At 40.7% G+C, this 18179-nt stretch overlaps 1 protein-coding gene and 1 long non-coding RNA gene across 2 annotated transcripts in view; one reads left to right on the forward strand and one right to left on the reverse strand.

The window, feature by feature from the left end:
- LOC148502609 (uncharacterized) overlaps positions 1–18179 on the forward strand; it is a 283629-nt gene that overhangs the window by 168848 nt on the left and 96602 nt on the right. Inside the window, 2 exon segments of the mRNA XM_088449561.1 lie at positions 8931–9024; positions 10763–11009. Coding sequence (XP_088305687.1) covers positions 8931–9024; positions 10763–11009 — 341 coding nt within the window.
- LOC148502613 (uncharacterized) lies at positions 14983–15883 on the reverse strand. Its single transcript, XR_015869997.1, has 3 exons — positions 15798–15883; positions 15294–15349; positions 14983–14998 (listed from the first exon to the last, which is right to left on the reverse strand). It is a non-coding gene; the product is annotated as an uncharacterized LOC148502613 (long non-coding RNA).

Below are 18179 nucleotides of genomic sequence, written 5' to 3' on the forward strand. Positions count from 1 at the left end.
AGGCAGCAGGACAGGGTAGGGGAATGGAGCAGGGCACAGAGCAGGGGAGGCAGCAGGACAGGGTAGGGGAATGGAGCAGGGTGCAGAGCGGGGGAGGCAGCAGGACATGGTAGGGGAATGGTGCAGGGCACAGAGCGGGGGAGGCAGCAGGACAGGGTAGGGGAATGGTGCAGGGCACAGAGCGGGGGAGGCAGCAGGACAGGGTAGGGGAATGGTGCAGGGCACAGAGTGGGGGAGGCAGCAGGACAGGGTAGGGGAATGGTGCAGGGCACAGAGCGGGGGAGGCAGCAGGACAGGGTAGGGGAATGGTGCAGGGCACAGAGCGGGGGAGGCAGCAGGACAGGGTAGGGGAATGGTGCAGGGCACAGAGCGGGGGAGGCAGCAGGACAGGGTAGGAGAATGGTACAGGGCACAGAGTGGGGGAGGCAGCAGGACAGGGTAGGGGAATGGCGCAGGGCACAGAGTCAGGGAGGCAGCAGGACAGGGTAGGGGAATGGCGCAGGGCACAGAGTGAGGGAGGCAGCAGGACATGGTAGGGGAATGGAGCAGGGCACAGAGTGTGGGGAACCAGGACAGGGTAGGGGAATGGTGCAGAGCATTGTATTTCCTTCATATGCATCTGTTTATTGATTGAGATTTATGCTAAGATCTGCCATATGAATCCATATATGTGTGTGCACATTACTCCCCTGTGAAGGGATGATATATGAAATTGTGTGATACCAGTGAAATAGAAATCCCCAATTAATTCCACTAATTCTAAACACTACCTTGATCAGAGGGTTATCATAGACAATATTGAATTATATATTTAGCCTAAACCCAATTAACAGGAACCTGGTACGTAGTATAATATCCCTGTATCTGTATATGTTGTCCCTTGAGACCTTATATAGGGAAAACCGTATCTGGGCTGGTAATATACCTATAGATTGATGATCATATCCTATCCTGAGACTCACAATACCTCTTTTGAAATTATGGATGGATCTCTTTTTTGTGCAATCTGTTTTTAGTAAAGGTTCCAAAAAGCAAACATACAGATATATAGAATCATACAAAACCTAGTAAATCCATATCAAAATGTATAGCAATTGGAAACTAGTATAAAGTTATATAATGAACAATAACTATACTGGAAAATAAATAAAATAAAATATCAAAAAAGAAAAGTACAGAAAAACTATCAGATGGGGATAGGGAAGGGTCATCTTATATTAAAAGAGTAAATCTATTCAAAAATAAGGAAGCCAAGACATATTATGGGATAGATACGGTTGGAGACATATAATTTTTATACTCCACTGAGGATTTATACTCCAACCATGGCAGCCAAGTAGTGGTAAAAGGCGGCCTATTGGTGGGAAGAGGTATAAGATCCTCCATTGATAAATAATAATCAATTCTCTGGAACCAATCTTTACATGTGGGTGGGTCACAGGAATTCCAGAAAATTGGGATGACCGCTCTTGCTGCATTACTTAGATGGCACAGTAAGGATTTCTTATAACTTAAGATAGACCCACTGTTTTGTTAGCTCCAGTATCTGCTTAGGGATTCAGGAACGGATATCTGTGTGTCTCAGGCTCTTGTTTTTGTTTTGGGTTTTATTTTATGAAATTACATGTCTAATGAACCTTTAAAAATGTATACAGACTATAGTCCTTATAGATTTGAATGTGAGAAATGCAAAAGTGTTATTGTTATTTAACAGTTTGATTATTGGTTTCTTTGGTTGGTATGAATATTGTCCCTTGATACACCTTGTGATCTTTTTACTTCCAGATATAGAATAAACAAACATAGAAGTGCCTTTTGTCTTTTGGCAGATTACCATATTGACGGAGATTATCTCCAGACCAGAGTAGGAGAATTTTGGGATTTGTTTATAACTAATTTACCAGTCAGTCAATCTATATCCCAAAAGGTATGGTTACGGTTATAGTGTGCCCAGATCTACTAAGGATACCCACCTTAGTAACAGAAAAAATAGACTGTCTGGTATTCATTCCCTAAGTAGGAGATACCTCATACAATAGAACAGGGTTTTGTAAATCCACAGAGAAGGGTTTTGTAACCCACAGAGGAGGGTTTTGTAAACCCACAGAGAAGGGTTTTGTAAACCCACATATATGGGTAATACAGACAGTAAGCACCTGTCCGACTGTCAGACCCCCCACAGATATGCGCACAGTTTTAAGTCCTGGGGTGACAGAAGCGATGTCCAAACTCTTTAAAAAGGTTGGCATACACAGAAATGGCACACACTTAACCCAATTCAATTACGACAGATACATAAGTCATATGGCCCCTACATAAAGAGTAACAAACTTGAAGGCAAACTTTGGAATTAAATAAAAGTGTCAGAACAGATCTTGTTAGAGATAGAGTCACAAGAAAAGGAATAAGAGATTAATTGTATGCCCTTTAAGGATTATTTTGAAGAGACACCTGTAAGGACAGTAGGTCCAAATTGTTCAGTGAAAAATGATATTGCTAAAAAGAAATAGTTATGCCCAATAGAGATTGTCAGGCATGTGATGATTTAGCATTGTGGTGCTGTAAATTGCAGAGTTTGTAGACTGAAGGTATCATATACTGAACCCAGAACAGATACCAGAAGTTGGGATGGGGATAAGAAATACATAGATCCCTGTAGGAAAAATACATGGAAGTGTGAATGTCCTCAAGTTAAATTGTGGAGAGAGATAAATTGTTTATGATATTAAATGTAAAAAGAAGCTATGAATGGGGATTAGTAGGTTTAAGAAGTAGATAACGTGGAAGATACATAAATTAATGTGTATGTTCAATAAAATCTAAATGTGATGTGAGATATTAAATATTTGAAGGTATGACATCATTGTTCTGGTCTTAGCCTTTATATGCCTAATTTACATGAGGCTCAGTGACAATCATTTTAAATGCTAAACAAGTTTTTTTTCTGAGACTTTGATCTGCTGTGTAAGTTAGTGACATCTGCAAATCAAAATTATTATTGTTTTTTGCTATTGGCTTTTGTCTCAGTACAATACATAAGTATGTATAAAAGTTCTCTGATTGTGGTATTATAAGGACGTAATTAATCTGTCACTGATTACTAACAGCAATGTTACAAAATGCTGGAGAAGTGAGTGTAGAGGGTGTTATTATAAGACTGATAGACAATGTACTGTCTGTAATATAATGAGAAAGGACAAGCGAGCACCACAGCCTATTTATGTTGTGCAATCATCAGGAAAGTGACAACAGTTAGCGCCATTTGGGCAAAATATTGGTGCACGTTTAATAAAAAAATAGGCTAAAAGCGTCACCTGTTGCTACAATGTTATCTAATGTTACACGTAGTCAAAGATCCCAAACTTATATGTAGAATGGTTTGTTTCCACTGCCCTCGTCTCATTGAATCCAGTGCAGAACACATAGACAAGTATAGGAAAATAGCCCCCAGAGTCACATACTTCCCAATGTAACCAGTCTTAGTGGCCCACAATATACTGTATCCATCTGTGGCTGCTAAAAGTGTTATTCACTCCAAATTAATCTCACCAGAACTTTTGCTCTCCTCTGTAGTCCCGTTTCACTAGCCTGGATAGTGAAATACAGTATTTACAGAAGACAAATCCATTGCAGATTATTGTAAATAATGGTGTAATAGTCTCTGATGTCTGTCCACTTAATCTGTTAGGGGCAGATCTATGGTCAGCATTAAATGCCACAATAACATACAAAGATGGGGAAGTGACTTAACTTCCAAACCAGGACTTCTTGGAAAAATAACCTTTGATACAGAAATGTACTAACATATCTCATTAATGTTGTTAACACTGAAAACTTATAATTAAATGAGATATTTGCTAAAGTCCCTGATATGTTATGGGCAAAGGGTAAAATGGATGTAAAGCTACTGCCCATCCAGCCCATGGAAAAGAAACTTAAAGCTACAAGTGCAAGTTAAACAATACCCTTTAAGACCAGATCAAGTGGCTGCAGTAACCAAACAGGTAGATAACCTGAAAGCAGGGTACTTAGGGAATGTTGCTCCAGTTGGAACTAGTTTTTTCCTATTAAAAGGAAGACCCCAATTCCAGATGAATCTCCCTATTTTAGGATGATTCGTGATTTAAGAAAGATTAATAAAAGGCTACAGCTTGATACATGGACTGTACGTAATCCACACACCGTGTTGAATGGCATATCACCCACCTCACACTTTTACTGTTTTTCAATCCCAATAACAAAAGAAATCCAACTATTGCTTCTACACACCAAGAAAAGCAATGTGCTTGGACTAGACTGCCACAAGGGGGTGCTACAAGCCCTAGTGAATACTCAGAGACAAGGTCATTGGTTTTAAAAGATTGGCTCCTGCCAGTGCAATCACAATCGTTATACAATATGTGGACAATTTACTTTTATGTGTTGACTCAGAGCAGGATTGTTTGCATGAAATAATAGCATTACTGAATATTCTGCACAGTAAATGTTGTAGGGTATCTAAAGAAGCGGGATACCTTCTGAAAATAAATGGTAACTTTTGTATGATGCATTAGAGGGACCTATACAACAGAGTCCGCTTTAATTAACACTTGAATGAATTGAAGTTTTTATGTTGTAGAACAAGACATCATTAATGCACTAGCATTAGCTGTACCTGAGTATAGTGAGCCTTTATACTGTTTTGCCATGGGTCTAACTCACATGCTCAGGGGGTCCTTGCACAATCACATGAAAACTCTCGTCACTTAGACCCTGTAAAGTGCTAACATAGTGTTAGGACACATAACCCTTATAGTACCACATGGGGTTATAAAGATCCTCAGTAGGGCTCAAACAAAGCATTTGTCTGTTGCTAGGATTACACAATATGAGGTAGTTTTGTTGTACAAGTAATGTCACTCTTAAAAGGTCTAGTGTTGAATCCTGCATCATTGCTCCCGCAGGTTTCAAGAGATACAAGTACAAATAACAATGACAGTGATAGTGACAGCATCAAGGAGGACACTGAAAATATACAATCATGATTGTGTTGAACTAATGAAGCAGGAATCATTGTCCTTATCTAATATTTCAGATGTTCCTATTGTAGATGCCGACCTTGCTCTCTTTGTAGATGGTTCCAGATACAATGTAGATGGAGTTACACACACAGGATGTGTTATCCATATCAGAGCACTGTCTACTGCGTTCTAGTTACCCTAAAGGCTTTCAGTGATAAAGATAAAAGCACATACAGGAGACACTACACCCGAAGCTGATGGCAAGAGACTGGTAGACCAGGCCGCACGTGCTGCTGCCATAAGTCACTACTCCCAGGGTGAGCCCACTTATGTGGTATATCCCACCCACAAGACTGACTTAAGTACCCTCATAAAGCAGAAAGAATTCCTGCACAGACAGGACAAGAAGACTATTTTGTGGGGCTCTCTTAAATGATGAAAGTTAATTGAATATGATAAGTTGATAAATTAAAACGTAAATTGTAATAATACTCTTAAAATAATAGTGCACAAGACACCAAAGAGAAAATAATAGTTGTAGTTCAACCAGAAAAGTATATATATATATATATAAATATAAAAATAGACAAATCTATACTAAATCCTGCTTGAGAGAGGGATAGTTCTTTCTACGACAGAAAAAGTGGGGCTAAAATATTCATAGAGCTATTCCTCTATCCCATATGTGAGGGAGAAAAAGAATAACATTTTGTGTATTCCAGCAAGCACAGGCAGATAGTACAATGTATTCTGAGTTATCTCTAATATAAAACCTTCTATATGTGCAGAAAGATGATGGATAACAGTGATCATTAGTAAATGACATTAGAAACCTATATCTTCTCTAATGCTACGCAGACAGCCTTATATCATGAATCCAATCACTATACAGAAAAGGCACAGTATCCTTTATAATGCGTCAATAGTTCTTGAGCAGTGTCACATAGAAATAAAAGTCAATTATATGCATGTTGAATACTGAGAGATTAATATATTGATCATTATCCTATGATTCATCAAAGCATAGATAAGAAAAAGTTAAAGTAAGACACTGTTAAATATCTCTCCACTTCTGCTTTCACATGGGGGTAGTGCAAGCCATGTGATGAGAGAGCGAGGAGACTGGTGTCTATAGAAACAACAGCAATGATAGGGTTTGTTAAAGCTCTGCCAGGTGTTAGATGAGCCCAGTTACCATTTAGGGCATTGCAGGGCTTAAATGCGCCCAGGAGCAGTCAAACCACTACCACTACCAGGAGAGATAGAGAAGGTACCTGTCTGACCATGTGTATTCTGCACTATGAGAAGGGAATTCTGCGCTGTGCTCTGTTCCTGTCAGCTGAAGAATGCTGCGTGTCTGTAATCCAACAGGCAAAACCTGAACGTCTGGCTCAGAAGAGTGTGTGCCTGAGGTGGATCGCGCAATGGCGGTTACGTGTCTGTGATCAGCTGTTAGGTGCCTGGGTAGACGCTGTGTGTCTGCAGCCCACAAGTAAGACGTCTGGTCCGGCTCAGGAGAGTGTAGCCTGCGGTGAATCTTACAGTGGTGGTCACGTGACCGTGAATGATGCGCATTTCACCCGGAGGCTTGTTCACAAAGGAATGCCCAGACACATTCTACCATTCCTTTGTGAACAAGCCTCCGGGTGAAACGCCTTTAAGTATTCAGAAGAGAAAATTACAGAATACTGTGAAGGTTTTTTTGCTGACCTTCAGAGAATCAGAGCATTGGAATGTGCAGATGTTTAAAATGTGCAGATAGTGCCATGAACACACTCCCAAACATGTATTCTAGACTCCTTTTCTATACTACACTCCCCTTCTATGCTAGACTCCCTTTCTATACTAGACTCCCTTTCTATGCTAGACTCCCTTTCTATACTAGACTCCCAAACATGTATTCTAGATTCCTTTTCTATACTAGACTCCCTTTCTATACTAGACTCTCTTTCTATACTAGACTCCATTTCTATGCTAGACTCTTTCTATACTAGACTCCCTTTCTATACTAGATTCCATTCTATACTAGATTCCATTCTATACTAGACTCCCTTTCTATACTAGAGTCTTTCTATACTAGACTCCCTTTCTATACTAGACTCCATTCTATACTAGACTCCCTTTCTATACTAGACTCCATTTCTATACTAGACTCCCTTTCTTAAATAGAGAAGATATAATGATGACTGTGGGGTGATTGATGGGCTCTCAGTAATGAACTGCCAAGAATTAATGAATGTTTGCACTTTCTGATAATTGTATATGTTACACTGTGAGATTATCCTATCTGTAAGAACGCCTATAAAACCTGTGTACTTTATCTAATACAGAGAACCTGAAAACTGACTTATCTGTTTGGTTTGAGTGTTATTTCTCCACATCAGCTGATGTAACAATGGGATATCCCCACCAAGAGTTTTGACACATATAACGAGCTCTGCCCGGTGATAAGACAGTTGAAGAGTCTGTTTTAAATCTATCAGTGTTTATTTACCAGTTACCCCATACACACCACGGAAGGTGAACGCTGAGTGTTTTATACACCAGTTACCCCATACACACCACGGAAGGTGAACGCTGAGTGTTTTATACACCAGTTACCCCATACACACCACGGAAGGTGAACGCTGAGTGTTTTATACACCAGTTACCCCATACACACCACGGAAGGCGAGTGCCGAGTGTTTTATACACCAGTTACCCCTTATACCCCATGGAAGGTGAGGGCCGAGTGTTTATACACCAGTTACCCCATACACATCATGGAAGGTGAGGGCTGAGTGTTTATACACCAGTTACCCCATACACACCATGGAAGATGAGCGCTGAGTGTTTTATACACCAGTTACCCCATACACACCATGGAAGGTGAGGGCTGAGTGTTTATACACCAGTTACCCCATACACACCACGGAAGGTGAGCGCTGAGTGTTCTTCTACTTTACTTTAACCATTTGTAAGGAAGGTTACCTCACTCACATAGCAGCTCCCTATGAGCACACCCAGCATCCACCTTAAGTGTTAAGACTGACGCATTTCACCTCCAGAGACTTTATCTGTCATTGCTGATCTGTGAAAGCTTTGTAGTGGAAGTGATCCAATTGCTACATGGCATTAATTGTTCCACACATGATGTAAGTGGACCTTTTATTTTTTTTAAGGTACTATATATAAAACAATATCAACAGTAAATAAAAAATAATTGGTTGTGTAACACCGGTTGGGTACACAATGTGTGTGTTACATATATCTGTCTATAGATTAAACATCAAACAGACATAGTAAATAAAAAATAGCATTTATTAGTGATACTTGGCTTAGTTAATTAGTACATGACATTAGGATACAAATACTGGAGGTAGATGATTGGCTGAATTTCTCACGTGGAAACCCAGAGAAATAAAACTACAGATTACAATGTAGCAAGTATAAATATATTAGTACATACTGCACAATATTAAGTTTGAAAAAGATCTTTATAGCCTCATCCTCTAAGCTCAGAAAAGAGAAGAAATGAGAGAGAATAATTATTTACATACATAGAAATATACACAAATTTGGGACACCACCAGCAGCACCAGGGACACCCACACATAGGACAGTCCTCACAGTTGTTGTGTCCTGATGTTATTTCTTTTTCTAACAAATACTTCCCTGATACACTGTAACTGTTTCTATCCTCCCATTGCTGTGGGCACCTGGCCCCCCTGCAGCATATAATAGTTATTACATAGAGGGAAGGAGGTGGGTGGCAGGAACTTGTCGGTCAGGTTTCAGACCTTATGGTCTCTTATTAGATGACAGGACTGTTATCACTTTGGCTACTGTTCTTTGTGTCTTCCTACAAACTTTTATACCATTCAGGTGATCAGATTCCAAAAACTGCTATACACACTGCAGGGTAACTCTCCTCATTATCTTACAAAATAGATAAAAGCAAGAAAAGCACTATGAGGACAGTAATACAAGCTATAAACTTTCTGGATCATGAAACAGAAATGTCAAAGGCCATTGAAGTACCCAGGTCAGAAGATATACTAAATAGTTATATATTTTTTTTTAAATACATTTTCACTTGTTAACACAGTTTCTTCAGTGTAAATAAGGATTGGTTTACCAAGATCTGATTTCTGTCTTTTCCAACAATCAGAACATGAGAATATCTAATCTGTGTGATGTATGTTATGTCTAACAAGATCTGATTTCCGTGTAAAACATTTCCCACACTCAGAGCATGGAAATGGCTTCTCACCTGTGTGACATCTCTGATGTCTAACAAAATCCGATTTTTCTGTAAAACACTTCCCACACTCAGAGCATGAAAATGGTTTCTCACCTGTGTGATTTCTCTGATGTCTAACAAGATGTGATTTATAAGTAAACCATTTCCCACACTCAGAGCATGGAAATGGTTTCTCACCTGTGTGACTTCTCTGATGTCTAACAAGATCTGATTTCTCTGTAAAATATTTCCCACACTCAAAGCATGAAAATGTCCTCTCACCTGTGTGACTTCTCTGATGTCTAACAAGATGTGATTTATATGTAAAACATTTCCCACACTGAGAGCATTGAAATGGTTTCTCACCTGTGTGACTTCTCTGATGTCTAACAAAATGTGATTTATATGTAAAACATTTCCCACACAGAGCATTGAAATGGTTTCTCATCTGTGTGACTTCTCTGATGTGTTACAAGAAAAAACTTCTGTGTAAAACATTTACCACACTCAGAGCATGAAAATGGCTTCTCACCTGTGTGGCTTCTCTGATGTACAAGAAGATATGATTTCTGTGTAAAACATTTCCCACACTCAGAGCAAGGAAATGGTTTCTCACCTGTGTGACTTCTCTGATGTGTAATAACTTCTGATTTATGTGCATATTTCCCACAGTATGTGCAGGAAAACATATTTTTACCTGTGTGAAATCTCTGATGTCTGACAAGATCTATTTTATATTTAAAACATTTCCCACACTCAGAACATGGAAATGGTTTCTCACCTGTGTGGCTTTTCTGATGTCTAACAAGATGTGTTTTATATGTAAAAAAAATCCCACTCAGAGCATGGAAATGGCTTCACAACGGCCTTAGCTGACTGATGGGTAACAAGCTTTGTATCCTGTGTAAAACTTTTGCCATGTATAGAACAGGGAGAGATTGCGGCTATGCTAAAAGCTGTACTATGTATAACAGTATCTGAGTTATCAGGGGAACATTGCTGACGGTCAGAGGGATCAGATGACATATCCCCACTGTGAGGTACTGGATGTATAATTGGGGTAATAGGCTTTTCTCCTGGAGAATCCTGTGTGATGTTATCTTCTATTGTATAGGCTGTTGAGAAAATGTGACATTCTTCCGAGATATTCCTGCTGTTATCTCCATCTGCTGGGAATAAAATAACAAGTTTACTTTGATCAATAAAGATTATGCTGAAAAATCTCCAAATGTACTTGACATGGGTAAATTCAAAATGTTAGAAGATATAATTCATAACTCAGTATCTGACATTAAGGTGTGTTATACATATAGCATAACCTTACATGTTGTACATTTTAATAATTTGTGTTGCTTTCAATATCAAGCATGTGGGGGGTGTGCAATAAGATTGTGGATGTGCAGAGCATAGATAGACAAAATCTGACTGTTTGGTTCTGAAGTGTAATCTCTGGTTAAAGCACAGAACTGTATATAAGCAGCACTGCACACCAAAGTAGTCAGCTTGTTCACTTCCATTACAAATTCCTTATGGAGATCAGCAGAGGCCACTGGAGAGCCATGATCTTCTACAACTACAAGAGTAGTCTGCAACAGCAGGAGAATTGTGACCGGTTACAAGTTGCTTTTGGGGAGAAAGCACCATCCTGGATCACTGTTTTAGTTGTTTGCAGAATTTCGGCATGGGAGATGGTCCCGAAAGACGAGAAGCACTGCAGCCCACCTGTGTCTGCCACCACAGACGACAACATTGCTGCCATGAAGGCCATAGTTAAGGTGGACGCCAGGGTGACCATGGCCTAGTTAGAGAAGGAGATAGGCATCTCATTAGGATCCATCTGCTCAATACTCTATGAAAAGCTTGGTGAAACAGAGTTCTAAGGCTGGGTACACACCTGCACAATATTGTCCCATTTTGGGCAGATTGGGATGACAAATCACGCATATCATGCAGTGTGTATGCCTGATTTCCCATGGTTGCATGCGATATCGTGTGATTGGCTATGCTGCACGTCATTCATTAAATCTTTTAAGTGTGTGTCGGTCATTTAGGTGTGTACCCACCCTAACAGAGGCAGCTGGGATATTTAGAGGCAGTACTTTCAAGGAAGCCCTGCACAGCAGGCATATCACAGTGAGAGACCAGCACTGGAGATACTGGCACGCTCTATATGGTAAAGTCAGCTGTTGACCAATACAGATTGTCAGCCGGCAGCCAGAAGTATGTGGAAAGGCCACCCTGCCTAATGAAAGAGGGGTGGCTGGATACACGGCAACAGCCTTCTCTCTAAAAGGGTTAGATTAGCCAGCAGATGTACCCAGGGTCTACCCTTGACCAAATGGGTAACACATTGAGGTCAGGCTGACCATCAGGCAGCCCAGAAGAGATGCAGCACATGGCACAGTCGTAATTATAAAATTTGCTGAAGACACCACGATAGTGGGTTTAATCAGTGATGGGGATGAGGAGAGTTACAGGACAGAAGTGGATCAACTCATTAAGGGTAATAATTTGCTGCTGAATAATAAAAGAAACCAAAGAGGTAGTGATAGATTTTAGAATAAGTAGGAAAAGTGCCCCCCGAGCCTTATTTTTAAATGGCTCAGAGGGTTAGTGGGATTACGTTTTTAGGAATCAACTTTTCTGATGACCTATTGTGGTTGTCACATATTTCATCAGTAGTTGGGAATGCTCTGCAACGCCTTTTCTTCCTAAGGAAATTGGTGGGAGATGCCGCACATACAGGATGGGGGGAGACGCCGTGGGGGGAGATGCCGCGCAAACAAGCTGGTGGGAGATGCCGCGCATACAAGCTGGTGGGAGACGTTGCACATACAGGCTGGTGGCAGACGCCGCACATACAGGCTGGGGGGAGAAGCCGCGGGGGGCGATGCCACGCATATAGGCTGGGGGGAGACACCGCGCGCCCATTGGCTGGGGGAGATGCCACGCGCCCATTGGCTGGGGGAAACGCCGCGTGCCCATTGGCTGGGGGAGACGCTGCAGCGCAGCCATTGACTGGGGGAGACGTCGCAGCGCTGCCATTAGCTACAACAGCACAAACAGAGCCAGCGGGTCCTACAGTACCTGATCAGTTTTTAAATCTGGGTCCCCAGTTTGCTGTAGCGCGTCAAAACGCGCTATATCGCGTATTTTGCGAACCCTAGTTTTCTATTTAGATGATTTGCTTTTCAAAGCAAAGTCAATAGAGGCTCTTCAAGCAGATCTGATAAGGACAGTGAACGTCCTAGAGTTCCATGTCTGGGTTACCAACTACCAAAATTCCAAGATGCTTCTCAGTCAACGCAGGAAAGTTTTGAAGTGTTCAATACCCAACTAGCCAGGGTCTTTTTGCCAACAGAAAACCTATAATAACCAAGTCGTACAACATTACAGCAGTAGCATACATAAATCATCAGGGGAGCTGTAAAAAGTTCCCTGGCAATGAGAGAATCCTTTCAGATCCTATCTTCAGCGGAGATTCATGTTCCAGCGATATGTGCAGTATTATTTCAGGAATAGAGAGTTGGAAGATGGACTTTCAGAGTGGCCAGTTTATACTTCCAAGGGAATGGTCTCAGCATCCAGAAGCCTTTAACAGTCTGATAACTATATGGGGGTCAGCAAGAGATAGATCTAATGGTTTCTCAATTCAACAATAAAATGGCCAGGTGTTGTTGCAAGGTCAAGGATCAATCAGCCTTCCTAATAGATGCCATGGTGGTCCCTTGGAGATTTCATCTAACGTACATTTTCTAACATATAAATTTGAGAAAGTTGGCTCTGATTCCAAAAGTAAAGACTTTCTAGCAGGGTGTATAACATATACAGCCGCCATATATGCATCCAGAGCCTTGGGATATAAAGCTGGCGCTGTCAGCGCTTCAGTTACCACCCTTCGCAGTAGGTGGACATGAAGTGGGTAACTTTTAGTTATATAATCAGCTAGAAGAGTTTCTCCTGATGATAGAACTAAAAGAAAACATAACTTCCAAGATACTCACTTCAGGGTTAGAGAAGAATACCTCCCGGAACAGCCACTCCATCAGATGTCTGCACTGAAACTACTCATCACATGACTGCCCGGACCCGGAAGACTTCTCTGGATACGCCGCTGCTGCCGGGAGCCGGTAAGTCACAACCAGGGACGGTTCACATTCTATCACGTCAACATTTCTCAGTTTCCACATAATGAATATCAACCTTATATACCACACCGGTCTCCAATCATGTTACCAGCTCTCTTCACGTGTAAACTAAACCCGGCTCCACTAGTACAATATTATGCACGTCCAGCCTCAGTGTAAAATCCAATTATTTTACAAGGGCAAAACAGAAAAATGCCATATAATAGAAACAGTGCTCTATAGAAGCGCTAGGCAGCCAGCGTAAGTCAGGGGGATTACTGTACAAACATCCCGACTGATTCACAAGTAAAATTTGAGTAGTAGCCTGGATTAGTTACAGCTAAAACTATGAAAGCATCTGTATGCTCTGTGTATTCTATTACCTTCACCTGGTAGTACTGTCATTTTTAGGACATTTGATTTGATTCAATAAACATCTGTTTTCATCCAAGATGCCGGCATCTGCTCTATATCCTGTGACCACCCCATAAAGTGCCTGAGCAAAGAGAATGTCTGGCTTTTTTCCTGTAATAAGTGTTTATTACTCACCTGTGCTATCTGTACGGATTTCCTCCTCTCTACACTGCTCATCACCCCTCACATATGTATCTTCTTCTGCCTCTATATCGTCTGCCTTCATATCAGTCACATACGTTTCTTCTTCTCCGTCTTTCTCTTCTGTCTTATTATCAGTCACATACGTCTCTTCTTCTCCCTCTGTATCTTCTGTCTTATTATCAGTCACACAAGTCTCTTCTACTGCCTCCATATCTTCTGTGCTATTCTCAGTCACATATGTATCTTCTTCTGCCTCTATATCTTCTGCCTTCGTATCAGTCACATGTCACTTCTTCTCCCTCTGAATCTTCTGCCTTATCATTAGTCACATACGTCTCTTCTTCTCCCTCTAGATCTTCTGTGCTATTTTCAGTCACATATGTCTCTTCTTCTCCCTGTATATCTTCTGTGCTATTATCAGTCACATACATCTCTTCTTCTCCCACTATATCTTCTGCCTTCATATCAGTCACATATGTCTCTTCTTCTCCCTCTATACCTTTTGCCTTATCAGTCACATATGTCTCTTCTTCTCCCTCTATATCTTCTGTGCTATTATCAGTCACACATGTCTCTTCTTCTCCCTCTATATCTTCTGCCTTCATATCAGTCACATATGTCACTTCTTCTCCCTCTATATCTTCTGCCTTATTATCAGTCACATACATCTCTTCTTCTCCCACTATATCTTCTGCCTTCATATCAGTGACATATGTCACTTCTTCTCCCTCTGTATCTTTTGCCTTCATATCAGTCACATACGTCTCTTCTTCTCCCTCTATATCTTCTGTGCTATTATCAGTCACATATGTATCTTCTTCTGCCTCTATATCTTCTGCCTTCATATCAGTAACATACGTCTCTTCTCCCGCTTTATCTTCTGCCATAATATCAGTCACATACGTCTGTTCTTCTACCTCTGTATCTTCTGCCTTCATATCAGTCACATACATCTCATCTTGTCCCTCTATATCTTCTGCCTTCATATCAGTCACATACGTCTCTCCTCCCTCTATATCTTCTGCCTTGTCAGTCACATATGTCTCTTCTTCCTCTGTCTCTTCTATTTTAATATTAGCCAAATCGTCAACCTAACAAAACAATAAAATAACACTTTAATATTGTCTGATGTCATTACTCGAGACTAAACTCCAGTGCATTAGACTTATAAAGGTTTATTTATGAAGTGATAGGTTGTAAAACCCAGAGCTTCTGATCCTGTTTATGCCCAATATTTAAAAAAGCTAATAAAAGCATTGTCTTATTACATATCGGGCATAAATACATCCACTTTACATATCATACAATGAACAGTCACTTTGGTATATTATTGAGACCATAAATCCCATCTAACTGTGGGAATCTGTGAACCTCCTCTGTACAAACCTGGGAATAAAGAGGACGGGGACATCTCTCTGGGGCATTTTTATTACTGGGTCCATCTGTAGGAGACACAAAATTACTGAGTTCATTATATATATGTGTTTATCAGATGATGTGTGTATTTAGGGGGCCCCTATACCTGCTCTCCCCTGTACAATAAATGACAGTCTCGTCTTACCCAGTGATGTGAAAGGCCGGCGATTCTCCATCATCACGTCCTTGTACAGACCCTTGTGTCCCTCTATATACTCCCCCTCCTGCATTAAGACATAGACAATGACATTCTGACACCTTATGGGAACCTGACACACACAATGATACAGTCATCACCCAGACACATCCCCTGGTGTTACTGTATAATGTCCCATTCCCAGCAGTCACCTCTCCAGTCATCACCCAGACACATCCCCTGGTGTTACTGTATAATGTCCCATTCCCAGCAGTCACCTCTCCAGTCATCACCCAGACACATCCCCTGGTGTTACTATATAATGTCCCAGAAGTCACCTCTCTAGTCAGCAGCTGAATGATCTTGTTGGTGAGTTCGATGATCTTCTTGTCATTGTCTATCTTGTGTATCAGTGAGAGAGGTGGAGGCACCGTGATGGGGCTCTGGGCCCTGCTCTGTTCTCCTGACACACAGGGATGACTGCCAGACGTCTCACAGTCATCAGATGTCTTCATTACTATGTAATCCTGTGTATTCAAAAAGATACTTTGAGTGCAGATCCTCTTCACCACCCCAGTCATGTCCATGTATTATTACTATAGAAAAGTGATGTCACTGTGACAACCCCTGTCAGTTGTGGTAACCCTTAAATGTCATAATTTTAATTGAATATAAATAAAGATTAATATGTTTTAACTAAGGAATGATTAATGTGGACTGACATAATGGTGCACCGTAGTAAAAGACTCTACTTTTCTCTTTGTTTTTGAAAAAAAGTCACTGTGACACTCCCAGATCCCCTCACCTCCCCAGTCATGTCCCTGTATTATTACTATAGATATAAGTGATGTCACTGTGACTCTCCCAGATAATCCTCACCTTCCAATTCATGTCCCTGTATTATTACTGTAGCTATAAGTGATGTCACTGTGACACTCCCTGACCCTCTCACCTCCCCAGTCATGTCCCTGTATTATTACTATAAATATAAGTGATGTCACTGTGACACTCCCAGATCCCCTCACCTCCCCATTCATGTCCCTGTATTATTACTATAGCTATAAATTATGTCACTGTGACACTACCAGATCCCCTCACCTCCCCAGTCATGTCCCTGTATTATTATTTAAGATATAAATGATGTCACTGTGACACACCCAGGCCCTCTCACCTCCAGAATCATGTCCCTGTATTAATACTATAGATATAAGTTACATCACTGTGACACTGCCAGATCCCCTCACCTCCCCAGTCATGTCATTGTATTATTACTATAGATATAAGTGATGTCACTGTGACAACCCCAGATCCCCTCACCTCCCCAGTCATGTCATTGTATTATTACTATAGATATAAGTGATGTCACTGTGACACTCCCAGATCCCCTCACTTCCCCAGTCATGTCCCTGTATTATTACTATAGATATAAATTATGTCACTGTGACACTCCCAGATCCTCTCACCTCCCCAATCAGCAGGTAGATGATCTCCAGGGTGAGATTTAGTATCCTCTCAGTCATGCGATTCCTGTCCATGTCCATCCTCAGTGATCAGTGATTTATAGAGGACACGTCTCACACTCACGTGACGTCTAGTAACAAGGATCTGACTCCTCACTGTACAGAAATCTAGAAATAAATATAATTATTAGAAGCTATTTCTTACCAGTTACTTAAATAGTGCGCACATATTACTCAGCGCTTTACAGGGAATATTTAGTCACTGACATCTCTCTCTGCCCCAGTGGAGCTTACAATCGACATTTCCTACCACATGGACAGCCCACACACATACACACTAGGGGTATTTATGAAAGAACAATGTAAAAGAAAAGGTGTGAGGTCTAGGCCAACCACAAGAGACTCTATAAAGAGAGCACTCAAAATAGCAAGTTATCACCCATTATTATCTGACTAAAATTTAACCTTTAATTGGATTGTTAGAAACAAAGTAAAATTGAACTCACACTTACATATAACAGATATAGACAAGTTGACAAAACTACAGTATATTGTAATCACTGTAGTTATTGGTCATTTAAAGGTGAAGTATTACAAAAATTACATAGATACATCACTAACATAAATGTTAAAAGGTCTTAATGTAAAAAACACCAGGTACAGAATAATAAATCAAAAGTTGCTCCCTATGTAGGACATGAGATGATCACCATCAATGATAGATCTACAACAAAAACCCCTACAGAAATAAAAGTTGGGTGTATCCAGTTATGCAGCTAGGCTCTGCTGTTCCCCCTCATACAATGTAGAGGAGAGGGAATGAGAGATCTGCTAGCGCAATCACCCTTTGAAAAGAAGTCAACAGTGATCCACTTCATCAACCCCAATCTCTGCTGTTGGTTGTCTTGCCACAAGTACTGGACAAACAATGAGAGGATTCTTAGGTTGGTATGACAATCACTGGGAAATACAAGTATTGAAACAATCAAATCTCAAAGGGGGGTGTATAGAGAAGTCTGGGATAAAGATTCTGATCTAATTCCCTCTCCTCTACATTGTATGAGGGGGAACAGCAGAGCCTAGCTGCATAACTGGATACACCCAACTTTTATTTCTTTACTTTAGGGGTTTTTGTTGTAGATCTATCATTGATGGTGATCATCTCATGTCCTACATAGGGAACAAATTTTGTTTTATTATTCTGTACCTGGTGTTTTTTACATTAAGACCTTTTAACATTTATGTTAGTGATGTATCTAT

This window comes from Taudactylus pleione, unplaced genomic scaffold (genome assembly GCF_031769625.1).
Source record: "Taudactylus pleione unplaced genomic scaffold, aTauple2 ptg000488l, whole genome shotgun sequence".
NCBI lineage: Eukaryota > Metazoa > Chordata > Amphibia > Anura > Myobatrachidae > Taudactylus > Taudactylus pleione.